The sequence below is a fragment of the Bos indicus genome, chromosome 27, assembly GCF_029378745.1.
Source record: "Bos indicus isolate NIAB-ARS_2022 breed Sahiwal x Tharparkar chromosome 27, NIAB-ARS_B.indTharparkar_mat_pri_1.0, whole genome shotgun sequence".
In the NCBI taxonomy this organism is placed as follows: Eukaryota; Metazoa; Chordata; class Mammalia; order Artiodactyla; family Bovidae; genus Bos; species Bos indicus.
The window spans coordinates 949,478-976,428 of record NC_091786.1 but is presented as its reverse complement, the minus strand read 5'-3'; the positions used below and the strand labels follow the sequence as shown (position 1 = coordinate 976,428).

At 51.7% G+C, this 26,951-nt stretch overlaps 1 protein-coding gene across 4 annotated transcripts in view; it reads right to left on the bottom strand.

Moving 5' to 3' along the window:
• The window catches only part of DLGAP2 (DLG associated protein 2), a 645,672-nt gene that overhangs the window by 101,674 nt on the left and 517,047 nt on the right, over positions 1 to 26,951 (bottom strand). For all 4 annotated transcript variants that reach the window (XM_070781742.1, XM_070781741.1, XM_070781744.1 and 1 more), the window contains one exon: positions 23,828 to 23,893. In XM_070781742.1, coding sequence (XP_070637843.1) covers positions 23,828 to 23,893 — 66 coding nt within the window. The remainder of the gene's footprint in view (positions 1 to 23,827; positions 23,894 to 26,951) is intronic.

Here is a 26,951-nt window from a genome sequence, read left to right as displayed (position 1 = left end):
CAGTAACCTGTCTGCTCCTGACTCCAGGAACAGGGATCTGAGGTGCCGTGGTCTGGGCTGGAGCCTCCCGTCAGTAACCTGTCTGCTCCTGACTCCAGGAACAGGGATCTGAGACACTGTTGTCTCGGCTGGGGCCTCCCCGTTAGTAACCTGTCTGCTCCTGACTCCAGGAACAGGGATCTGAGACACTGTTGTCTCAGCTGGAGCCTCCTGTCAGTAACCTGTCTACTCCTGACTCCAGGAACAGGGATCTGAGACTCCGTGGTCTCGGCTGGAGCCTCCTGTCAGTAACCTGTCTCTGTTGACTCAGGCCTCTCCACGCGCTCGGCCTCACTGAGCATCTGGCGCCACCACGCTGGCCAACACCAGTGTGGGCTCCAAGGCCCTGTCCCAGGCTCCACGGCTGCCACCTGTCAGGCTGGTCCAGACTAGGGGACGAGTCATAAAAGGGGACTCAGCTTCCCTGATCCCAGGAACCTGGGGGCGAGACGTCTACCAGGGAGTGCCTGCTGGCAGGAGAGAAAGCAGAAGTTTCCCGGGGACGCCGGGGTCGGGACGAGGCTGGGTGCGGTCTCCTGGGGGCAGCATGGGGTATTCCCTGTGCTTTCACAGCACAGGGTCTGTGATTCTGGGCCTGGGGGCCCTTCACCCCCTGGCACAGCCTCGCTCCATCCAGCGTGAGCCGCACGGTGGCCTCGGAGGAGCAGCCATCCCCTAATAGCTATACAGCGCCTGCCCGTCTCAACCGCCAAACTGTAACCGGAAAACTTGAAATATTAGGAAGGGATATTTCAGGTTCCATTACATTTTAACACAGTTAAAAACAAGTTTTCAAAGGAAATTCAGGGTTCAGCTAGTAAAGAGCATGACCGTGTTCTGTAATCTAGACCGTACAGCAGCCTAAGTTGTCGTCCTATTATCGCCTGCTTTATTTTTCCATTAACGTGTAATTTAATACAGTTCTAAAGTTGCTCCATGCTAAAGAGCCAACCCATTATTGCTCCACACACGCATCACGTTTCTGCTTAATGTTCAGCCTGCAAGCGACGCTATGGCTGTGGCTCCATAAATGAACAGCATCAAAGAGAAAAGTTTAACTGAAATGAATTAAATTTGATTTTGCCACATGTTGATAACACTGTCATTTCCCCTGAGTTCAGGGACTGAATTTCCTGGTGTACGCGTGGAAACTTACACCTTACCTCTCAAAAATGAAGCAATAACAACACACTGTAATAATGTCCGAATGGAATAATAACCCACCGTAAATAATGTCTGAATGGAAACATGTGACGAGGACTTAGAGTGTAGGTTTTTTTTTTTTTTAAGTAAGTCTGCATAACATATAATAAATACTGAGGGGCTGGTAATTTCTCTTTGTGAAAGTAAGGTAACAAAATGTGGAAGCATCTTGGTTTCCTCATCTCCAGCTATTCACTGAACACTTTTTTGTTATTAAGCAAAAGAAAATAGCAATTATCATCATTATGCATTAACTATCTCCCCAAATTCACATGAGGATCTAAATGCACATTTTATGGCTGGATTTCACAAGACAGTTGGCATGCCTGGTGAAAAACACATTCTGAGTTGTGGAATTAACCTTTTAAAATATGCCTAATGTGATGGAGTGCTCACCATGCTGGGTCGAGTCACAGACTTTACCCTCCTGGAAGCTGCCCCCAACCCGGGAGCTGTCTCCACCACAGGCAGAGACCAAGGCTCACAGGGCAGGTGGGCAGGGCCCCAAGGGGCTCCACACATGCAGACACACACGTACATGCTCACATCAGAGCTGCATTGGACAGAACCCTGCATCTGGCTCTGGGCAGCTGATGACGGGGAGGGCAGAGCGGGGTCCTCTGTGCCCTTTCTGGTTAAACCAGGCTTGCAGGTTCCACATCTAGCACAGCCTGAGCCACCCAGGCTGGACACGCACTGCGGCGATGGGCCCAGGAGCTTTGGGGAAGTCTGGAGCCTTGCGCCTGCCCCACCCCTGGGTGCAGAGACCTGAGCCTGGAGGTCCTTCCCCGAGGACCCTCTGCTGGGAGCTCGCTCACACCCGAGCTGCCTGCACTTCCCTCTGATTTCGCCCCCCTCAGGGGAAAGACAGACTGTCTGCTGTGTCATTGCTGCTCCCTCACCGAGAAGGAGAACCCTGTTGGAGGGGAAATCTCGCCGAACCAAATGGAAAGAACAATCCAAGCAAGACAAAATGGAAGTGCAAAAACTTTCTCCAGTGAACCGTGGTGGTGCTTGCTAAATAAAGAAGGACATCTTTTCCCAGATGAGTGAAACTTGCCAACACTCCCTCAGAAATCTCAGTCGGATCTGGGGCAAAGCCGTGCGCCTCTGGTTGGTCCTGGAATTGCCCGGCTCCCTGTGCTTCCGGGCTCTCCCTGACTCCCTCCTTCCCATGGCCCCCCAGACAGCACCAGCTCAGCCTGCCTACCCACGGGGCTCCTTGGGAGCTTCACTCACCAGGACCTTGCAGCAAAGAGCTGGGCAGGAGGGACAGCGAGAGAGCTGGTGGACCTGTCCTGAATTTGCTGTGTGAGGTGTGAAAGATGGGACCATTGTGTCAAAAAGGAGCCAGTTTGAAACCCCTTTAAAAATGTTTCCTCAAAAATTAAACAGGGAAGTTCAAGATTTTTATGCTGACAACTACAAAACATTGTTGAAAGAAATTTGCGATGCTCTAAATAAATGGAAGGGCTCCTCTGAATCCTCAAAAAAGAATGTACAGCTGAATCGCTTGGCTATACAGCAGAAATTAACGCATTGTAAGTCAACTGTACTTCAATAAAAAATAAAGATATATCATATTCATAAATTGGAAGAACTAACACAGTTAACATGGGGATATTCCCCCAATTGATGTACAAATCCAACTCAATCACCACCCAAACCCCAACTGGATTCTTTGTGAAAATTCAAAATCTGATCTTCAAATTCATAGGGATAGAAAAAGAAAACTAAATCTAAAGCTAGTAGGAGGAGAGACAGAATGAAGCTCAGAGCTGGGAGAAATGAAATAAGAAAGGATACAGAGATATATGGCAGAAAGAAACACAATATTGTAAAGCAATTATCCTCCAAATAAAATAAATTAAAAAGAAACAATACGGAGAACCAATGATACTGAAGTTGGATCTCCAAAAAAAAAAAAAAAATCAGTAAAACTGGTAAGCCTTTAGCTAGACGGAAAAGAAGAGAAGCACTCAAAATCAGAAACAAAAGTGGCGGATGACCTAACCTTATATAAATAAAAAGGATTGAAAGTGAAAGTCGTGTCCGGCTTTTTGCAACCCCATGGATTGTAGCCGGCCAGGCTCTGCTGTCCATGAACTTCCCCAGGACAGAATACTGGAGTGGGTAGCTTTCCCTTCTCCAGGGCGTCATCCCAACCCAGGGATCAAACCGGGGTCTCCTGCATTGCAGGCGGGTTCTTTACCAGCTGGACTACCAGGGCAGCCCATAAGTGTACTACGAACAACTAAATGCCAATAAATGAGATAACCCAGATGAAACAGGCAAACTCAGAAACACACAAATGACTCTGAGAAGAAACAGAAAGCCATGACAGAGCTACAAGACAGAATTATGCAGCAGAGCTTGCCACAGTGAATTCTCAGCAGAATTTACTACAAGTAGGGAGACGGAATCAGGAACCAGAGATCGCCCAACAACGAGAAGTTCAGGACCAGATGGCTTCGGGGTGAATTCTGCTTAACATTCAGAGAAGAATTAGCACCAATCCTTCTCAAGCTCTAACAAGAAATTACTAGAGGGAGGAAGACCTGTTAACTCACAACTCCAGCAGTACTTTGGTGTGGCGGCCACACAAAGACATCAGAAGAAAAGAGTTACAGACCAATGTCTGTTAAGACTATAGAAGCAAAAGCCTCAACAACACACTTAGCAAACATAATCCAGAAGCACAGAGAAAGGATTACACACCACGGCCAAGTGGGATTCATCCTGGGCACGTGAGGATGGTTCAGCTTAACAAAAATTGACCACCGTGTGACAACATGTTAGTACTGTAATACAGGTGTTGCCGAACTGGCACTTGACAAAATCCAACACCATTGCATGATAAAAGCATTTGGAAAGCTGGGAATGAAGGCGACTTCCTCAATATGTTGAGGCAATTATGAACAACCCACCTTCTCACTGGTGGAAGGCTGAAAGATACACCCCTAAGCCCCTAAGATCTGGAACAAGACAAAGCTGCCCACTTTTGCTGCTGGAAGTTCTAGCCAGAGCAATCAGACAAGAAAAAGGAGGAAAAAGGCATTCAAATTAGAAAGGGAGACGTAAAGCTATCTCTGCTCATGGATGACATGCCCCTACATACGGACAGTCTCACGTCGCTTTGGAAAGCTCTTCAAAAGGTTAACCATGGAACAACTGTGTGACCCAGGAATTCAAATCTGAGGTGGTGCACACCCCCGAGAAATAAGAGTGGATCCTCACAAAAACTTGTACATGAATGTTCACAGCAGCATTGTTCATAATAGTTTAAAAAAAGGAAACAATCCAAACTCCCATCAAACAGATGTACAGAAGTGGTTATGTTTGTCCAAATGGAATACTGTTCTCCAGTGAAAGCCAGTTAAGTGTGGGAATGTGCGACAGTGTGGGTGGGCCTTCAGGACACTGTGTCGGTGGAAGGGGCTGTCACAAAGGACCACGCGCCACATGATTCCACCATATAAAGTGTGCAGAAGAGGCCAGAGAAACAGAAACGGCTCTCGGGGCTGGGGTGGGGGTGACCCCCAGGGTTCAGGGTGGCGAAATGTTCTAACAGTGACGGCAGCGGTAGTAGCACGTACCTGTATGGCAGGTGACACATCCCCGTACATCTCTTACAAGTTAATTTATATGGTAGAAGAAATAAAAACACAACATTGAATATATACAAAGATCATTTTAAAAACTTTGCTTCATGTGTTTAGAACTCAGTAAAAGGCCTGTTTAGTAAAGTTTAGGAAAACAATGCTTGTTTGTCCTAAATGTCCTCTTTCTCTGGGGCAGGATGGGCGTGAATGAGGCTGCATCCCCCACTGACTTGACTGCCTTGCGGCTCAGGGCCAGTCTGGGGTCCACCCCACACAGCTCAGACCCCACACAGCTCAGGGCCGGACAGGGGTCCACCCCACACAGCTCAGGGCTGGTCTGTGGTCCATGGATGGTCATGTGTCTCCTTTTGCTCCTTCATTTTTGAAAGTTCTCTGATCGTGATTTTCAGTTTGCATTTACGTTTCATCAGTATATTTTACAGGCTTTTGTTATTCACACTTTGCATTCTTATAAAACGAGATGAGGTATGAATTAGTGGATCAATGAACTTTAAATGGTTTGACAATGTTAACTGAAGTTACACAGTAAAGGGTTGAGAGCTGCTTAACCGCCTGCCGGATGAGGATGGAACCACATGTGCGTGCTCGGGCCCTGCTGGGTCCGGAACCTTCCTCACTCACAGGGAGCACTGTGGGTCTCCTCTCAGACGACAGAGGTTTAAATCCTGAGGGCAGAACCCAGTTTCTGGAGGCAGGGGTTACAGCATCCTGTGGATCTTGGTAGGAAACACATGTGAGGGAGCTGCCCTTACCCATGGTTGGAGGGCGGGGAGGGTCACAGCGTCTCCATCTCCGTGACCCTGCACATCGGGCGCCCCCAGAAAAGGCCTTCCTTCCTTGTAAAGAGCTTCATCTCATCATGTGTGAGCCTTACAGAAATCAGCACAGGGACTGAGACCAATGGAATATACTTTTCACTCCCCTGCCATTCCCCTCTGGTCCCCAGGGAACCTGGGGTCACGGAAAGGGCAGGTTTTCTGGCGAGAGGGCACGGCCTTTCTGAAACAGCGCCGTCCGGGGAGGAAGCACCCTGTGGATGTAACAGGCTCTGAGCGTGCTACAGAGCCTTTCCTTAGTGAAGAAGAGAGAAACAGAAGGCACAACTCAGCTCAGAACCAGGAAGGAGAGGAAGCTGGGAGCAGAGAGGAAGGTCCAGGCAGGAGGGGAGCTCTCGCTCCACCAGGGGCCCAAGGGGCTGAGCTGTCTGCCCCATGGAGGTTCTCCAGGTTGGGCCCAGGTTCCCCAGCAGGGGAAGGGGGCAGTTCTCTTCCCTCCGAGACCCTGTTTCCAGTGCTGCCCCATCATGCCCCCTCAGACTGGGCCCCACTGGCCCGCAGACCCCTGCAGTGTTCTCTGCCGGTGCCGCCTGAGCCCAGTCGGCCCTCCTCGGAACCGGGCTCAGCTGCGACGTCCATTGTGTCCACCCTCCCTCATCCCAGAGCCACATGCCAGCACCCACAGGGCACCGGCTTGGGTCAGGGGCTGGCCCCGCTCTGAGCAGCTGCGTGGGAGACGCTGGTTTCAGGGGACACAGAGCATGTGAGCTAACACAGCCTCTGAGGTCCAGAGGACTGCGTGCAGCTGGCAGGGCGTCGGGATGAGACAGACCAGGTGGTGAAGGAGGGTCAGGGCCCCCAGGTTAAAACGTGCACAAGCCCTGCTCTGCTGAGCCCCACTGCTTTACCCCCTGCATCCTTCACTCGGGCCCCTGAGATCTCATCCAGGACAGTGCTCACTGGTCCCTCGCCTGCTCTTGGTGCCGGGGCCCCCGAGCTGACACTCACAAAAGGCTTAACTCTGGAGGTGGACAAGCAGGGGTGGAAACTGCCCAGGTGCCATGGCCGTCACGTCCCGGCAGGGCCCCAGTCTGCCTGGGTCGAGATGTGGCTACAGCACACATGCAGTCTGCAGCCTGCCTCCCGGAGGAACAACTCACCTCCCAGCCGCTCTGTCCACTCACAGTCTGAGTTGGGGCCCTGGGGCAGGATGGAGCAGGCGTGTGCAGCCTGCAGTGCCTGCGGGCGTCTGGACCCACAGGTGCACCAGCAGGGGCATCCAGGGCGCCACGGGAACTCCTCAGAAGCAGGCCTCGTGCTGCGCCGCGGCCGCCTCACGCCGGGGGAAAAAGCATCGCGTCGTACAATCACGTCAAGGACGAGCACAACCCCCGTACACTGTGTCCAGTAAAACCACCCACCGCCTGTTCTTCCAACGAGGCACCTTTGGACAAGACCCTGAGGCACAGCTGCCTGACTGTGTGTGACTGGCCCTAAACCTTGCTTCCTGGCATCCTTCAGAGGGTGGGGCCTGAGGGAGGCTCCTGGCCCAGCGCAGCATGAGGCCAAGCCAGCACATTCCACTCGTTGATGATGGAGACAAGGAACCACACTCTTTCTCGGGGATCTGAAGTCTGGACAGTTGAAGACAAGACTTCATCAGTGCAGCAGCAGAGAACTGGGGGTGTCCCAGCGCTGTGAGGGGCACCCAGGACCCAGGGTGTGATGACCAGAGCAGCAGCACCTCACCCATGCTGCCCTCCTCCTGGAAGGATGCTCGGGCCTCCTGTCAGCAGCAGTGGGGCTCATGCTGGCAGGGCCCTGACCCCTGACCCCCATTACCTCTCCCACCAGCAACGGGGCTTGTGCTGACAGGGCCCTGACTCCTGTGACCTCTGCAGCAAACTGTCTTTCTGAAGGTGACTTGAGGCAGCCACTTCCTGTAGCCAGAAAGGGCTTTGTAGACGGGACACTTGGGGATGAGTACTGCGCCTCATGCAAACAGAAGAACACGGCTAACCTGCAAACCAAACTGACCAAAAGGAGGGTTTCATGCATTCGAACCACATCTCAGCTAGTATTGCACGTAGACGCTTTAATGTCCAAGCCCCCAGGGAAGTCCATCAGCTTGCATTTTTTTAAATCTTAAGGTTTGCTCCACTGTGTATCCTGCATGGCGCTGATTTCTCCCATACACACCCCCTGCTGATTTAACTTGGGCTTTTGGTCGGCAGTTTTAATCAATAATTTGTAATGCAGGCAGGTAGCTTTTTTTTCTTACTCCTTCTGACTTCACATATATCAAAGTTCTACCTTAGAAGAATAATTGCACATAGATGTCTTTTGAATGGACAATATCAACACAAGGAGTTTTCTGATTCTAAACGCAGATGCTGGGCTTCCCTGGTGGCTCAGTGGTCAACAATCTGCATGTCAACACAGGAGACACGGGTTCGATCCCTTATCCGGAAGATCCCACATGCTGAGGGGTGACCAAGTCCGCGCACCCCAACTAGTGAGTCTGTGGTCTGGACCCCGGAAGCCACAGCTAGAGAAGAACCCACACATCACAACTAGAGAAGAGCCTGCACACACAGCCAGAGAAGAGCCCGCACACCACAACTAGAGAGGAAGCCCGCACACCACAATGAGAGAGGGAGCCCGCACACACAGCCAGAGAAGTGCCTGCACACCACAACTAGAGAGGAAGCCTGCACAGCACAACGAGAGAGGGAGCCCGCACAACACAACTGGAGAAGATGCCTGCAGACCACAGCTAGAGAGGAAGCCCGGGCACCACAAATAGAGAAGAAAAGCCCGGGCACCACAGCTAGAGCAGAGCACGCACACCACAATTAGAGAAGACGCCTGCACAAAACAACTAAGGAAGAAGCCCGCACACCACAACTAGAGAGGACGCCAGGGCACCACAGCCAGAGAAGAGCCTGGACACCACAGCTAGAGAGGAAGCCCACACACCACAGCTAGAGAGGAAGCCTGGGCACCACAGCTAGAGAGGAAGCCCGGGCACCACAGCCAGAGAAGAAGCCCACAGACTACAGCTAAAGAAGCCCAGGCAGCAACAAATACCCAGCACATCCAAAATGAACCAATAATAAAATTGTCACAAAAATAAACTCAGGTGATGAAATCTTAAGCTACTTTCCAGAATTTCACCATATTTTTGTTCAAGCACTTATGGAGAGCAACCACGCTGGCAACCAAGTTGTACTTAATTGCCAAATGACTTCTTATTTATGGGTTAAATAAATAGCTTTTAGACAGATCTTTATTCTTCACTAAAACAATGGCTTCCAAAGCACAGGAAAAAAGCAACTTCTGTCAGTTGTAAATCCAATCCCTTACTCATGAAGCTGACAGTCATTTCTGACTCTTTATTAGAAAATACGCCTGTGAAACAACGTGCAGCTTCGCAAAAATAATTATATTTGCCTCTCAAGTCTCTTTCTCCTTGAATTCCTTCGATACAAATCAGACTCCTTAATTTAAATCAATCTCTTTTACATAGTTTTTTGATGATTACCTTATATTTCTGCCTCGACAAAAATTTATAGCCTGTCAGAAATGTCTGTTGCCAATTCCCAATGTATATATCAGAATCCAGCAAAAAGAATGCTTGTTTTAAAATAATTGATTTTTGACGATTATTTCATAAGTGATTTTGAAATAAGAATTCACGGTAAATTTTCAGGTAGGGTTCATGACCACCTTAAAAGACTCAACTTATAAACTTGAAGTTTTATGAAAATTAAATTCAATTTAAGATTTTACATGATGGAAACTCATAGTGCAATCCCAGGTGTAAACATTTTAATTTAAAATCCATGCTCTGCACTAGAAAGCAGCCAGGACAGGATTCATTTATCACAAATGGTGCTGGCAGTTTCTAGGAGCAGACCAATCTTTCGCTAAATCAAAAGATTCAGGAGGTAGCACCAATGTGGATTCAGGCCATTAGCTCGTTTTTCCCCAGGATCAATGACTACAAGTGGAGATTCATTAACAGGGACCTTTCTTTGGGGCAGAATAGCTCATGTGAGAAGCTTAGAGAAGGTCCCTGCACAGGTGTAGGTGGGTAGGTGGGCAGGGCCTGAAGCCAGGACCCCGGCAGGTACGTGCCTATGTTCTGTGTGACTGGGTTTCCTTCCTACAAAGATCTGTTTTCAGAACCTGAGTAGAACTGAACCTTCTTTTACTTCATTACAAGTCGGAGAGAAAAGTGTGTCTATAAACCAGCCACTCCTTTCTGCTCATTTAGAAAATAAATGAAAAAAGCTGAAGTTGAGATATTTCTGCACGCTTCTATACATCGAATAGGTGTATTAATGATTAAAACCAGGTCTTGTGGCCAGGAAGCGGCAAAGCATGAATCGTTCACTACGTGAGGGTGTTTATGAATTAGTGTGAACTTCTGGGACATAAGTGAGGCAGAATCTTTGAAGCCAGAAGAACATTTATACCCAGAGCTGGGGAAGCAGATGCGCAGCATTCTCCAGAAGGAGCAGTCTTAGGTGATGACGTCACTTCTGCACAAGGGTGTTTCCCGTGATATTAGAAAGTCCGTCTCAAGTTTGCTTGTTTATTTAAATGCTGACACGCTCCAATAAGGATTTGATTTGGTTTTACAAACAGAAAGGAGAAAGGGAAGTAAAATTAAAAAATTTAAACATGAAGCAAGAGAAAGGACGATAGGAAAGCTGCTGGGGCTGGGTGGGGGGGTCTCCCACTCCGCAGCCCCTCCTAGCTCGGCTCTGGCAGCGCGCTGACGGCCCCATTCTGTTGCCTGTGTGCCGGAGACGCATCTGGAGGGGAGGGTCCCCAGCGAGGCCAAGTGCAATGTGACGGTGTCCTGAGAGGAGGAGACCAGGACACAGGCAGGTGTGGAGGGACGACCACAGGAGGAGAGCGCTGTCCAAACGGCTCGGAGACAGGCCTTGGGGCTGCCCTGCGGCGCCTCCATCTCCGTGTCTAGCCTCCAGGAAGGGGAGGAAGAAACGCATGTGCACTGGTCCGTGCTGCCCGCCCAGGTCCAAGTGCCTGCCCTGGTCCCGGTGCCCGCCCAGGTCCACGGTGCCCGCCCTGGTCCACAGTGCCCGCCCTGGTCCACGGTGCCCGCCCTGATCCACGGTGCCCGCCCTGATCCATGGTGCCTATCCTGGTCCCAGTGCCTGCCCTGATCCACGCTGCACGCCCTGGTCCACGGTGCCTGCTCTGGTCCTGGTGCCCACCCTGGTCCACGGTGCCCACCCTGATCCATGGTGCCTATCCTGGTCCCGGTGCCTGCCCTGATCCACGCTGCCCGCCCTGGTCCACAGTGCCCGCTCTGGTCCTGGTGCCCACCCTGGTCCACGGTGCCCACCCTGATCCACGGTGCCCACCCTGATCCATGGTGCCCATCCTGGTCCCAGTGCCCGCCCTGATCCACGCTGCCCGCCCTGGTCCACAGTGCCTGCTCTGGTCCTGGTGCCCGCCCTGGTCCACGGTGCCCACCCTGATCCACGGTGCCCACCCTGATCCACGGTGCCCATCCTGGTCCTGGTGCCCGCCCTGATCCGCACTGCCCACCCTGGTCCGTGGTGCCCACAATGGTCCTGGTGCCCACCCTGGTCCACGGTACCCACCCTGATCTGCAGTGCCCGCCCTGGTCCACGGTGCCTGCTCTGGTCCTGGTGCCCGCCCTGGTCCACACTGTCCACAATGGTCCTGGTGCCTGCCCTGGTCCACGGTGCCCGCCCTGATCCGCGGTGCCCATCCTGGTCCTGGTCCCCACCTTAGTCCACAATGCCTGCCCTGGTCCATGGTGCCCATCGTGGTCCACAGTGCCCACCCTAATCCGTGCTGCTTGCCCTGATCCTGGTCCCCACCCTGGTCCCGGTGCCCGCCCTGGTCCCGGTGCCCTCCCTGGTCCACAGTGCCTGCCCTGATCTGTGGTGCCCACCCTGGTCCCAGTGCCCGCCCTGGTCCATGGTGCCCACAATGGTTCGTGCTGCCCACCCTGGTCCGTGGTGGGCACCCTGGTCCCGGTGCCCACCTTGATCTGTGCTGCCTTCCCTGGTCCTGGTCCCCACCCTAGTCTGCAGTGCCCACCCTGGTCCATGGTGCCCGTCGTGCTCCATGGTGCCCACCCTAGTCCATGCTGCTTGCCCTGGTCTTGGTGCCCACCCTGATCCACGGTGCCCACCCTGGTCCTGGTGCCCGACCTGGTGCATGGTGCTTGCCCTGGTCCTGGTGCCCGAGCCGGTCCGTGGTGCCTGCCCTAGTCCGTGCTGTCTGCCTTGGTCCTGGTGCCCGCCCTGGTCCATGCTGCCTGCCCTGGTCCGTGGTGCTTGCCCCGGTCCTGGTGCCCGCCCTGGTCCATGCTGCCTGCCCTGGTCCTGGTCCCCGCCCTGGTCCGCACTACCTCCATGCGGCCGCCTGAGTCCCTGGGATGGAACTTTAGGCTCGGTACTCTCAGAAGCACAGCTTAGGGAGGAACCAGTCCCTCTCTCCTTGACCCGGCAGTGTGAGCCCAGGGCCCGCCCCAGGCTGTGCCCAGGCTCTGCGGAGGCTGCCTGAAGAGGCCTGTAGCTGCTCACGGAGTCCAGGCTCCAGCCCAGCCTCAGGGCTCAAGGCCAGCGCGGCCCTGCTGCCCAGAGGCTCCCCACCCTGGACAGTCCCCTTGGCCGCTTCTGCCCACCCCCTAGAATACAGACCCGCTGGAACAGCGAACCATCCCAGAGATGAGGCAGCTTCCTGCCGCCGCCACAGCCTGACTTCCCTCTCCCCAAGCCCCGAACAGGAGGAGACCTGACTCCACCTCCGGGGTCTGCAGCCTGGGCCCAGGTTTCCCACGACCTGGCACGGTCTGTGCACCCCGCTGAGGATACGACTCCTGAGCCGTGAGAGGAGTCCAGCTCCTGACTGAATGCGTTCAACTGAACTGTTTTATTCAGCTGATTCATTCAACAGTTTCCTTTTAAATCCCTAAGTTCACGAGGTGCTGAGAGAGGCTGGCATGGACATGCGCTTGGGGTCTCGTCTTTCATCAAAGGGCAGACGCGGGTGCTCAGGAGCCATGTGTCCCTCCTGCTGGAGCTGACCCGGCGTGGAGCAGAGGCCTGGAGCACCAGGCACTGAGTCCTGCCCTGTGGGGTCCGGGTGCTCCCAGAACTCTCAGAGCCTCTGTGTTCTGAGTGGCCTGGATTCTGCCTCGGGATCCTGCAGAGCGGGGCTGGTACCCCATGTCCTTGCATCTTCTGCAGGCGGCTCCACAGCCCTGTTGCGGGTCTGTTGTGGAACACCCAGGACGGCTCAGAGACCCCGCGGCTGCCGTGCTAGGTGGGGGCCGCCTGCAGCCGAGTCTGTGCAGTCTGAGACTGCAGGCTGGGGATGCTGCTGACGACCGGGTCCACTCTCCCTATGGGCAGGAAAGCACAGAGGCCGTGATGCCCCGACTGTCCCACTGAAGGGTCGTGTCTTAATGTTCTGGGGTCCCTGAGAGCGCGGGGGGACTATGCCCTCCCCCAGCTCATTCTGTGAGGGGCCTCTATGGGGGACAGTGAGGTGACCTCCAAGGTTGTCCTGCTGGTCTCTGGCACTGCCTGGATGCCAGCAATGCTCACTCCTTGGACAGCCATCTCCCCTTCGCCTCAGCCTCTGTATCCCACACAGTTATGGTAAAGACAGAGGAGAAAGTGCAAAGCTGTACCCTTCTCTGCAGAGCTAGTCTTCGGTGTTTTGTTCCAAAATTTGTCACATCATATTTTTCACACAAGACTACAGGAAGGATAAATGATTGTTGTTTGATAGTTAATATGATTTATTTGTTTGGGAAACATTTAATGCCATAAAACCTGAAAGTTTTTGAATTATTATCCAGAATAGATAATTTCCATCTTCTCATGCTGCTTGCTCATTTTTCTTCTTTTTGCTCAAACAGAAGCCTCTGCACTGCACTCCCATGTTCCGCTGGCTGCTTACCCTGTTACCTAAGTCCTAATGACAGCCACACAGGGAGGCATTGGTACCCTTGTACTGATGGGGGGATCTCCCGGGGACTAGAAGCGTGCTGGTGGCCACAAACCCCGAGCCCGGGGCCTGTGTTCTCAGCACCTGGTATGAGCTTCCTACGTGTTTACTGGCCACACTAAAAGAAGGTCCCCAAGATTACTGTCCTGAAGTCCGACTCTCTTGACCTGCTCCTGGGTCCACCAACAGAATGCAGTCAACCTTCTCCGTGTCTGGCTGACCCCCATCACTCAAGGCTGGGAAGAGGTAGGGACCGAGACACACCAATGGAACATAGTCTCTGGCAAAAAGGAACCTCTCTGTCACTGGAGATACCACACTAGCAAAATTCTTCATGATGGAGGAATCGAGAAGGGACATGGCCACACTGTGTCCCCCGGCCTCCAGCACTGCTCTGTCCTCAGCATTCAGTGCATTTGGCGACTTCCCTCCAAGCCACAGACGGGGGGTTTGTGCACACTGACGACTCTGACCAAGAGGGACTGATTTCAAGTATGCAAGATTGGTTCCAAATTTAAAAATCAATGATGTAATCCCCACATCAGCAAGTTTTAAAAGAAAAACCACGTGATCATATCAACAGATGCAAAAAAAAAGCACCTGACAAAGTCCAACCCCCACGTACAATAAAAACTCTCAGTAAACTATGAACAGAAGGGGACTTCGACTTGATAAAACACACGAGTGGAAACTTACTGTTAATACCACTTCATGGTGAGGAACCAGATGTTTTCCAGCTAAATTGGGAACAAGGTAAGGATGACCCTCACCAGATCATACTGGAATTCTCAGCTAACATAATGAGACCAAAAAGAGGAAATAAAAAGTATACAGATTGCCAAGGAAGAAATAAAATCCTTATTGTTTGCAAATGACATGATTTTCCATGTAGAAAATCCCAAAGAATCAATTAAAAAATTCCTGGAAATAACATGTGATTACAGCAAGGTTGCAGAATACAAGGTTAACACTGAAAAGTTAACTGCTGTCTTACATACTAGCAATGAGCAATAGGATTTTGAAATTAAAAATGCAAAGCCATTTATACTGGCAACAAAAAATGAAATAATAGTGTACGTCTAATAAAATGTATACAAGGTCTATATGAGGAAAACTACAGAATTCTGATGAAAGAAATCAAAGAAGATCTAAACAAATGAAGAGCTATTTCATGTATATTGATTTGTTGTTGTTTGTTCATTCACTAAGTTGTGTCCAGCTCTTTGCGACCCATGGACTGCAGCATACCAGGCTTCCGTGTCCTTCACCATCTCCTGGAGCTTGCTCAAGGTCATGTCCATTGAGTCGGTGATGTCATCCAACCATCTCATCCTCTGTCATCCCCTTCTCCTCCTGCCTTCAATCCTTCCCACCAGCAGGGTGTTTTCCAATGAGTCAGTTCTTTGTATCAGGTGGCCAAAGTATTGGAGTCTAAGCTTCAGCATCAGTCCTTCCAATGAATATTCATGACTGATCTCCTTTAGGATGGACTGGTCAGATCTCCTTGCAGTCCAAGGGACTCTCAAGAGTCTTCTCCAACAACACAGTTCAAAAGCATCAATTCTTTGGTGCTCAGCTTTCTTTATAGTCCAACTCTCACACTCATACATTACTAATGGGAAAAAACATAGCTTTGACTAGATGGACCTTTTTTGGCAAAGTAACATCTTTGCTTTTTAATATGCTGTCTAGGTTGGTCATAGTTATGTATATTATAGGAAGACTCAATATTGCCACAATCCTGGAACAACTAGATATTCAGATGTAAAAAAGAAAAAAAGAATCTGGATACAGACCTTAAACCTTTCATAAACATTAACAGAAAACAAATTGTACACCTAAATATTTATCTTACGTTTATCTTAGTTTGTGGGGCTTGGAAGTCTGAACTAGATCCTGCTGGGGGACAGGGCAGACAGACAGTAGCCAGGCTGGGTCCTCCTGGGCGGGGGCTCTGGGGAGCTGGCTCCCACCTTCTCTGGCTCTGAGGCCGACCTCCCCGCATGGGCCAGGGCTCCTGCATCTACCAGGCGAGGGGAGTGCATCTCACCCCGCCCTTGTCTTCTGTCCCAAGGACACCCTCGGCTGCACAGTGGGCGGCCTGCGGGCCAGGAGAGGACACCCTGCACTGGACAGATATTCTTATTTCTGACTAATTGTGGACACTGGCTGTAAAGAACCCACCTGCCAATGCAGGCAGATGTAACAGATGTGGGTTCCATCCCTGGGTCAGAATGATCCCCTTGAGGAGGGCACAGCAACCCACTCCGGTATTCTTATCTGGAGAATCTCACAGACAGAGGACCTGGTGGGCCACAGTCTACAGGGTCACAAGAGTTGGACACAACTGAAGCAACTTAGCACACAGGCATGTGGACATCTTCGTCCCACCCGACTCTGCTTCCCCGCCCCCTCCACGTCCACCTGGCCCCTGGCCCCATGCTCCCCCAACTGCTCAGCTCAGCGGCGGCCTTCTCTGCAGGGGGCGCCCGAATGTGCTCCGTTAAAGAAAGCCAAAGCCCTGCACAGCCTGAAGAACCAAGAATTTTCAGAAAACAATGCAGGGTTATTGGCATCTTTTGCGTCCAGATCTAAACGGCCATTTTTACGTGGCAGGGTTTCAGTGCCCCCCTGACGGGGGGTGGCTGGCTGGATCTCCGACTCTGCAGGGTTGGACACTGTGCTGTTGATTATGGTATGAGCCTGGTCGGGGGTGGGAGACGGGCCCTGACCCCTCGGCATGGTTCCATCACTTCCCTTGGCTCTGATTATTGACTAAAGAGTTCACCTTCTAGTTTCGAGGACTGGAGCGTAATTAGGAGCTTTAACCGAGGAAGGCTGTGGTTCCCGCCAGGCCGTGCCCGCAGACAAGCTCCGGAGACTCACCATCATTTCTGGGCTCAGGAGCTCTGTCTCCTCATCAGTTTCCAGCCAGCATCTGTCTCTGGGAGGCAGGCGTATGCTGGGTGGTGACAGGCTGGTGCGTGCACAGACGGCGGGTGCTGGTGATGGCCAGCTCCCTGTGACGGTACAGCATCTCTTTCCTCTCTCCCTCCTCCCGCCAGGCTGGAGGACATGGGGCTGCCGCTGTGCAGGGACCCCACGCCAGCCGGGGCCACGTGGACCCTCCTGTCCCCTCCCCTATGTCCCTGAGATGACAGTGAGAACACTTAGAGCAGCTTGGCTACACGCTCACCTCCCAGGCTAGAGCCAGGGTCACGGGGAAGCCAGATTAGAGACTTGGGTGCCGACTTTCCTTTAGGAAATGTTATTAATAACTTACACACAGTTTGTCTCAGGAGTCTTCAGACGAATGCGTAAAAGTTACTAGCGTTTCCTGGTCTCAGCTTCATGGACGTGGCAGTGAGCTAGCGCGCACAAGCTAGTGTGCGTGGGCATCTGCAATCAGCTGCAGTCCGCAGAATTTTCAGCAAAGCGAACTGCTTGACAAGACCAGTTGGTGCAATGTTTTGAATTATTAACAACCTTGAGTGTGGGTGTTTTCCTGTTTGGTTTACTGTGAGTCTTGGCTTCACTTAATAAGAGTATACAGTGAAGCCTGAGGGAAACCTTAGAATTTGGGGCTCTAATTTTCTAAAAATTAGAGAATCTGTAATACTCTAATTGTATTAGAGTATTGTAAAGTATGTGGGCATTAAGGTTCAAGGAAGAATAGCCATACACACGTGGCTGGAGCAAATATCCTTTAACCTCCATCCCTAATACCTCTGGTAATTTAACCACAATTTGCAGAAAGAGTGATCTTATGCTTAGGAAATTGTGTGAAATAAGTAACTTTGATTATACTGTCAGGATAAATGTAAATACAATTACTGGGTTATTTTTAGTTTATAGGGCATTGTTATATTTAACATTTCTGTGTATTGGGTCATATGCTTGTCCTGTCATGTAACTGCTTTCTGCGGTTTGCACAAGGAGTTTCACTGTGGTCTCTCTGCCCAGGGCCCCTTCTGCTGCGTGGGAGCCTTGGGGTGGGGCAGGGGCCCCAGCCTTCATTCTGCCGCTGAGGTGATGCAGGTGGGTCGTGGGCATGGATTCAAAGAGGCTTCTGTGCATTGTTAGTTACAAGTTTAATGCTAATCACAGCTGGCATTTATTTTTCAGTCAGATCTATGATTTGGGAAAGCTAGCATTGACATAAAATATGCATGCTTTTTGTTCCACTTGATAAGACGGAACGTAACAGTTCTCTTTTAAATGACTAAACAGACTTCGGGGTCCAATTCCATCCACACGGCACAACAGACAATGCAGCCGCCATCCTGAGGACCTCATTGGTTGAAACCCTTTCAGCTCCATTCTCTGGTGATGATAGGAATGCTTGTTCATAGCAATGGCTTTCAGCTGAATTAAGTTGTGGCCTGGAGGGCACTTTCTGGTTGAGAAGCTAGAACAAACACGGAGATATGTCCAGTTCTTGACAGCAACTGAGCAAGCAGATAGAGCACCCCCTCACGTGCACCTGTCGGTTCCATGTCTAGGCGTAACTTATCCTCAACCACAGAACAGCTCAAGTTCAGGTGCCAAATCCATGGTGGCCTTTTGTTTATAAACTGGATACACTGGACGGGATGTAGGATATTTTGGTTTCTTGGAGAAGGAAGATCCAAGGGGTAGAATGATTCCACCCTGGTTCAGCTCAGATTCAGAGTGGCTTCTCTTTTATCAGTGGCCTGGGACAATCACTGACCTCTGTGGGCTTCAGTCCCCGCACAGGTGTCCTGAGGATGCCGTGGGGTTTGGCTCACTGGACGAGGTGCCCATCAGCAGCAGGAAGCACTGCAGGGGTCCTTGGAGCCACCTAAGCCCCCTTCCCTTTCTTTTTTCATTCTGTTCCTTGGATTGCTAATTGCCAAGGGCTTCCCTGGTGGCTCAGTGGTAATGAACCTGCCTTGCAATGCAGGAGATATGGGTTCGATCCCTGGGTGGGGAAGGTCCCATGGAGGAGGGAATGGCAATCCACTCCAGTATTCTTGCCTGGAGAACCCCACAGACAGAGGAGCCTGGTGGGCTACAGTCCACGGGGTTGCAAAGAGTTGGACACGACTTCGTGACTAAGCAGCAACAACAGCAAAGGAGTAGGACAGGACCGAGTGACTGAGAAGCACACCAGCGCCCGCCTCAGGCTTGATGCCAACAATAAACAAGGGCTGTGACAACCGCTGAGCCCTGGTGAGACTTCTCACAGCCCCAGTGCGTCCGCTCCTTCTCATTTCCACAGACCACAGAGCTCCTCCAGAAGCCTGGCCTCACCCCCGCCAGCTGACCGCTCACTTCCACTCGCTTTCTACGTCCGGATGCCAGGCTTCACAAGCGCGATCCCCAAACAGATCAGAACACCGCCCTGTTTCTACCTAAGCGTCTGTCCACATGACAAGACAGACACACATCCGGCTGACTTCTGACTCGGGTCTGAACGGATGTGTGCTTTTGAGTCACAGGCAGTTGAAGAGGCAAACCCTTACACACATGCAAATCCTCAAAATCAAAAAGCAGTCTTGGAATCCCTGCTTTCAGTGTTTGCAGATGAGGTTAGGAGCCATGGAGGTTGATTTCTAGAATAACTCTGAGGGAGCCAGACCTATGTCAGGGAGCCAGGGCCTGTCTTCCAAGTTCAGGGGCAACCCGGTGCCCACGCAGCCCTCCCTGTCTGCACCCCCGAGCCCTGGAGAGGGGCCTGTCCCACGGCACGGGCCCCTTGGCCCTCGGGTTTGGTGGCAGGAACAGCGTTGCTGCTCCTCCGTGTCTGGAAACGGGCTTGTCCCTGAGACGGTGATGGAAGCAGCCCTCTTCAGCAGGCTCTCTGGCCCCAGGTCTGCCGCGTTTCAATGAATGCCATCGGTGCCCCTCGCAGGACTGAGTTCATTTCTCTCGTACACACAGAGGTGATGTGCTGGCTTCTTTCCGACTCCTCCTTGGCCACATGGGGGCTGCAGAGTCAGGCATCCTGCTGGTGGTGCATGGTGGCTGCTGTGTGGAAGAAGGAAGTCTGCTGTTCCCTAAGCTGCAAGGTCGTGGTGTCAGGAGGGGGCCTTTGGGAGGTGATGAGGTCACAGGGGTGGGAGGACCAGTGCCCTGACAGCAGAGACCCCCGGGAGCCTCCAGCCCCGCCTCCATGGGAGGACACAGTGAGCAGAGCCCTCCGTGATCCAGCAAGCGGGTCCTCCCTGACACCGCCTCTGCTCGCACTCTGCCCTGACCCCCAGCCTCCAGAGCTGGAGAAATAAACGCCCGCTCTTTACAAGCCCCTAGTCTGTGGCACTTTTTTTTTTTTTTTTAACAGCAGCTGAAATGGAGTAAGACAAAGCCACACACGCAGTCTCCGAGGTGGGAATGAGTCGATAGATTTACTGTTCGAGAAGGGAATCGGCCAGGAGAGGAGCCATAATTCACCCTGCAGCATCCAGGCTCGGGAACCGTGTAAGTTAAACACTGATGCTCAGGGAAGAGCTCGGGCGCACGCTCCAGGAATGCAGATGAAGAAACGCAGTCTCCTGATTGCCACAGAAACAAGTATTGGTAACTCTTAAGACTGATTTTGATTTGTGCAGAAATTAAGTTTTAACATGAAGTTACCAAATAAGATACATGTTTTGGACTGTCCCCTTGCCAGCTGGCATGTGACCTTTCATTTTCTGAAGCTTCTGACAAGGGATGTCACACTCTCCAGGGTGCAGGGATCCCCTTGGGGGGCTCTGCAGTGGACAGGGGCAAGGGGGGGGTGCTCTGAGGTGGCAGGATGGAAGGATGCAGTAAGTGGATACGTCACTGTCCAGACACAAATGTGGTGAGGCACCGTGTCCACTGTTTCTAGAAACTTCTAGAAATTTACCTGAAGGAATTAAGTGTGGACGCTGCTCAAGTTGCAGAGTTACACCTCTATACGTACATTGAGGGGCGATTATAAAAGGACGCAAAAAGGAGTTCTGAAAGGGCAGTTCTTTTGAAATGAGTTTTGTGTCAGATTACTATGAGACAGTCACGCAGTTACATGGTGTGCAGACCTTAACAATACCACGTAATGTGCTTTATTAAAATATTTTCACAACCTGCCCCCATCCTGAAGAAGGCTTTAGGTATTGGCAGCTGTTATTTTATATTCAGGTATTTTTAAAGCTGCACAGTATGTCCTTTTTCTCCGTGTTTTGTTTCACATAATATTTGCCTAACATTCTTTGATCATTTCGTCCACCTTTTTTTTTTTTTTATTTCAGTTTGTAATTGACTTGCTGGTGCAAAGTTTGGTTCAACAGAACAGTCCTCATAAATGTTTATAAATCACCAACTCATCACAACCGACTTAAACATAGCATTCACAGGAATGAAGAAAAGCCATTATTAGAAATCACATCTCCTATAACTGAGCCAATGTCACAAAAATCACTGGCAGGCAATTTAATTTCACTGCCTCTGAGAGTCTTCTCTTGAAATGCTTCTTCTGGGAAAAGTGGGTTTTCTCTTCTTTTGTAGTCACTTTGAATATGTGGCATTAATGCACTTTTATCACTGACTTTAGATTAATTTCACAGAAACCTTCTTTATCTTCCTCTCTTTCATGGCCATTTTGCCCATCATAAAGTTACTTTTCACGCATGACACCCTTCAGAGAGAACGTCTGAGCCCTGAAATGGCTAAAGGCAAGGAGTGTGGGTCTCATCTCCAAAAAGATGACTTCACTCATCTGTCACTGAAGAAAATTTAAGGGTTTTCAGTGAATGTCACATACCTGTCCTTGGCGCTTTTGAAATTGAGGCCAGTTAAGAAAAATAAGCAGTATCTTGAATGGGACCAGAGGAAGAGTTCCTCCACTGTTTTATGCCTTTAACCTCGACCAGGCAGTAAAACGTCTGAGTTTTGTAAATGGTGGTGACTCATTTCACTGCAACAGTGTTCACATCATTAGGAAGTGTTTTAAATTTTAATGCAACATGGTAGAATCAGAAGCTCAGAAGAGCCTTTAAAAACTTGTCCATTTTCACCTTCTTGATTTAGAGATGAGGAAACTAGAAAACTCAGTTAGGAAAATGTCTAAAATGACGATGTCTGCTCCCAGTTACTTTCTGTAGCAGCACTGGGAACATAGCTCAGACCTTCTCACCTTCCTTTCTCCCTCTGTTCTTTCCTCCCTTCCTTTCAGGAACCTTCTATAAATGATGCTTGCACATGCTCTACGCCGTGTCCCTGGCCTGAGGCACGAGATGGAGTCACTAGAGACTGCTTACAGACAACAAGCCCACCAGGAACCAGTGCCCACATGCCCCAGGTGATGCTGACCATGAGAGGCGGGTTGCACCCTTGGGTTTCAGCGGGTGGGCTGCTCGAGACCCCTGGGCCCCGCTCCTGTGGGCACACTGCTGCCTGGAGCCACAGCCAGTCTAGCAGCCACGTGGCTCTTTCCTGAGTCGCCTGACGGCTGATGGGGCCTCCGTGGTGACCACGTGGGGACGGGGCAACATTCCCAGAGTGACTCTGTGGCCAAGTCACCACATCCTCCAGCTGGTCTCTCCCCAAGTCCTTCGAAGCATGCCTGTTCTGCTCACTGGAGGCACCACCCTCCCCTCACATCCAGACTGCAGAGACGGACCACTAAGCACCTTCTGTCCCTAATGGTGGGGTGGCTTCTCCCCAACAATGAGAGTCAGGCCCCCGCACTCGGGCTGGGCTGGCCCAGGGGACACAGCACCCCGCAGACTGCGCCCGCCCAGAGGGTCAGCTCCTGGGTGGATGCAGCCCCTGCATCAGCCCCCAGGGCTCCCCACCATGGACATGGAGACGTAATCTCAGGGTGCCAAGTCCCGCTACAGAAATGGGAGGCTGCCACAGACACAGTACTGATGCTGAGCCGTCTCAGACCCAGGACAAATGCAGGTGAGGTACCATCAATGTCTCAGGAGACAGACGGCCCACGAGTCACCCTTTCATCTGGAAGCTTCACAGAGTGAAACCAAAACCATCGCATGCGGATTCATTCCAACAACACAGCCAGAACTCCTTCTAAGAAGGAGTTTTTACAATAAATAATTGTATTGGCCAATTTCCAGATAGAGAAAGGCTTGGTTAAACTGGCCAGTTGGAAATCAATTTCTAGTTCAATCATAACCAGTAACATACTTTCATTCCTTTAGGACTACCCCTGGTTTCACAATTTTACATTGAAAAGCAAACTTTTTCTGGTTCTAATTTCCTTTTAAAGAAAACACAGCTATACACAAGAGAACTCCTGTGATTTCAATATTATTCTTGAAGCCAATCAATGAGAAACATATCACTGGCTAAAGATTGGATACAAATTAAGAAAAATTCAAATTTAAATAGAATAGAAAGCAGACTTATGGTGCATAAGCTGGCCTCAGTGCAGCCACGGCAGACGGGCGTGAGAAGCCGAGGAGGCAGCTGCAAGTCCTTCTGGTGAATAACCTCATTAGGTGGACGTCCAGGAGCCCTGGGCCGCGGAGAGGGCGTGTATTCTCAGCTAAGTTTCATGTGGATGCCGTTCAACCGTTTGACGCTGAATTTATCCAACGCTCCTTGTTTCCAGCAGGAGCACTTGCCCCGTTTTATGTAAGCCCGACTCCATGTCAATCGGTGATGGCTGAGTCTGGTTCCAGCTTCACTGTGTCCATGGCGCATAAAAATAAAATTTGCACGTGATTTTAATGAGCACTGGGGAAAATAGAGTATGACAGTAATTTGGAAGCAAGCACATAATTGCACTCAGCATCCAAACCACAGTGGAGCTGGCCTCGCCTGGAGAATTCAGCTGTTTAATGTCAAGTAACAGTTACCCAAAAAAAAAGCAAATAAAACAGCCTTTCCCTCCCTCAGATTGACTGAGGGTTTTAGTGAAGGAGGAAGAAAGGAGAGGGGTCTCATTCTACACATGTAGACACGTCTCAATTATGTTACTGCGGCCTTAATAATTAACAGTAATAACTATTTAATAATTCATCCATGATGATCTGGAGCAAATGTGTTCTCACCTAGAGTGCCCACGGTGTTTACAAACTGCTATTTAGGAAAATCTCTCACCACATCTACTTGGATCTGACTAGCAGCCCTGAGGGCAACTGTACATGTGAAGCCCTTTGTAAGCAGGGTGCCGGTGCCCCGAGCAGCGCCCGGTGCGGGGTACTCTACCTGGGTCGTCCTCAGCCGGCCCCGGGAAGCTGATGCCCGGCTGGGCCAGGTCCGCGCCCTCCTCCTCTGCAAAGAGAGAGACAGTCACGGTTCAGTGCGGCTCCATGCTCCCCTCCGCAGACTCTCAGCACAGGACGTGCTTTCCCACCCGTGCAGACGCCCATGACCTGCACTGGCATCGGGGGCCGAAAGTGCAGGAGCCAGCACTTTTCTGATGATAGCCCCGCGGTGGCAGGCGCACGTCTGCCCCACGGAGGCACCCGCTCTAGGGGCTGTGCAAGGGGTCTTGGCTGCGCTCTGGGTTCCTGCAGATTCTCTGCCTGTGGACAGGATTCTGCAAACCCAGCTGCTCAGCCCACGTGGGCCAGTGAGCCCTGGTGAGCCCCGCATGGCCCTGAGGAGGCCCCTCTGTCATCTAGAAGCCTATTCCGCCAAACTGAACATCTGCAGTCACTGTTCTCTTGTGAATATTAGTTCATCTTAGGTCACTTTTGTTCATATCTCATTTCCTTCTGTTGGGAGAACATCCCAGGTCCTGGCATTGATTTTCCATTATCAGCTCTGTGGTCAGCATAGAAACGGACGCTGCATCTTAGCAGTATGTGATGTACAAGGCCTTGGGGGTCATCTCTCCCTGGCCCTCCCTTCCCAGATGGACAGCGAAGCCAAAGAGCTGAAAGGCCTGGCTGTTTGTCCAGCTGGACCCAGGGAGCTGGACCCAGAGACGCCAGTGGCCATCTGAACTGGGCTCACTCAGTGAGTTGGGTGCTTCCGTCTGCTGGCTGCTCTGGGCTCCTTGCGAGCTGCTAGGCGGCCCAGGGACATCTGTCCCACGCCAGGGGGTGTGGGTGCAGACAGCCGGGGATGGGGTGCTTCAGGTAAGGTTCATATATGTACCATCATTTGAGCCCGTATTTCTACAATATGACTCTAAATAGAATTACATATTCAGACCTGTGTTCATGCAGGTGTCCAACATCCTGGTAATTACATCCTTCTATCAATCCCGAATACAGTTACACGTTACAGTCACAGGAGGCTTCGTTTTAGGACACTATTGATCACCTCACTGACATTTTCATCATCTCCAAACCAGCAAAAAGGCAACGCCCACTCGCAGTGAGTATACAGGACGCTAAGGGAGAAGGTGGGAGGTCTGGCTGTGAAAGGTACTCACAGCTGTGGTCACGCCTCGGGTTAATCCTGATGGTCTTTCATCTTATGGGGTCTCCCAGGTGCTTCTTTTAAAGTACAAGCCTTATACGTGTCTACATGTCTCATAGATGTCTGTCTGGATTGGGGTAAGTACTTTGCAAAAGAGCTCATTTGAAATATTTCACATAATTCAGTATGCCCCATTTGTAATGGCTAGGAGGACTTTCTGCATATCTGAAGTCCTGTTTTCCTGCTAATAAGCCATCAATGACAAAGCTGGCCGGTCAGGTGACCGCATTAAAGATAATATGAAACTGAAGATGCCACGTTTCATTTGTTTAGAAGCATAATGCAATAGGATGTGGAGTGCTAATTAAATACAGTTGCCATGGAGACCATGTTCACGTGGTCAGTGTTATTAACTTGAAAACCGTCTACATGAGGTGGGTCACTGAGAATAAAGGAGGATAAACTGAAACAAGGAGCCTTAGATTCAGATCCCATTTGTTCTCCTTAAACACACACAAGCACAGAAACAAAGGGACGAGTTTTTACAGTATGAACTTGAACTATGAGCTGACGTCACACAATGACAAAACGCCCAGCAGATGTGGATGGACAGACAGAGTCCAGCGTGTACCACCCACCAGCGGCCTCCTACCAGGGCAGGTAGGTCTCATCATCGGAGGACACGGAACGACCCGCGGCGTGCAAAGGTCAGCCCTGGGCTGTGAGGCGGATGTGACCAGTGGCTCGTCCCTGCTCCAGTCACGTGCAGGGAGGCTCGGTAAAACCCTCCAGCTGCACACGTGGAGCTAAGGCCGAGGGCAAACACCTTCGATGCCTGCTTCTGGCTCTACGGCCTGACCAAGTGGGCTTCCCTCAGAGCCGCGCCGGCGTCACCAGCGGCTCCAGCCCTGCCTCACCGCTGGCTTTGTCCCCTCAGCTCTCGACACTCAGGCCAGCCCAGAACCCTGACTTGGGCACTGTGTAGCCCATGCGCACAGGGCCACCTGAGGGCCAGTCAGGGCGTCCACAGCGGGACGAGACGGTCTGGGGTGACCCAGAAGAGGGCACCGGTGGGGCACGGGTGGAGGCAGGGCATAGGGTGGGGTGGGCCCACAGGGTGGGGTGGGCCCTCCCCTCCCTCTGGCGCCCCTCCTGAGGGGTCAGGGGTCAAGTCTTACAAGTGTGCTCCAGGTGTCAGGGCATCACCGCTGCAGTGAGGACTGAGGACAGCGAGGGGGTGGCATCACCGGGGACACGGGGAGGGGAGAAGGCCCGCTCCCGGCCCGGCTCCTCGCCCGAGCTCTGCACATGTGGTGTTTTCCCTGCCGCCGCCAGGCGTGCAGCACTGTGGGCTCCCCACCCCGTGTCACCACCATCTCCCCAGGTGTAATCCTGGGATGTGGCTGTGAGGCGCGGCCATCCTTCCAGCCTTGGGAAGTCAGGACGGCCCAGGGCCGCTGGGCCGCTGCGCTTCCCAGCAGGTGGGGTTACCAAACGACCACCCCGACTGCAGTGTGACTCCCCCGCAGTTCCTGCAGAATCAGAGGTCTGAGGGGTATTTTCAAATGAAGTCTGCACAGAATTCCCAGGACGAGAAAGGATGCTGTGGGCAAAGTCTGGGAGCCTGGGGGTAAAAGGCGGTGTCGTGGCATGTCTGCTCCCCCTTCTGCTGCCCTCAGAGCTCCCCTGCAGAGCCCAAGAGCGGCTGTGACACATCCCCCTCCCACCCCCAGGACATCCCGGGGAGAGCCACGCCCGACTCCCATTGTGGCTGGGACGACTCGGCATGTGAAATGAGGGCAGCAGTACTTGAAACTTTGCGATTAAATTCAGGTTCCAAGTCTGCCTGGGGACCCCAGGCCCGCATCACACCCGCCCAAGTCCGACTGTGCCCTTGGTCCTCTCTGGGGTGGGGCCCCTCTTCAGCCAAGCCCGGGCTCCGTCCAGCTCAGCCCACCTG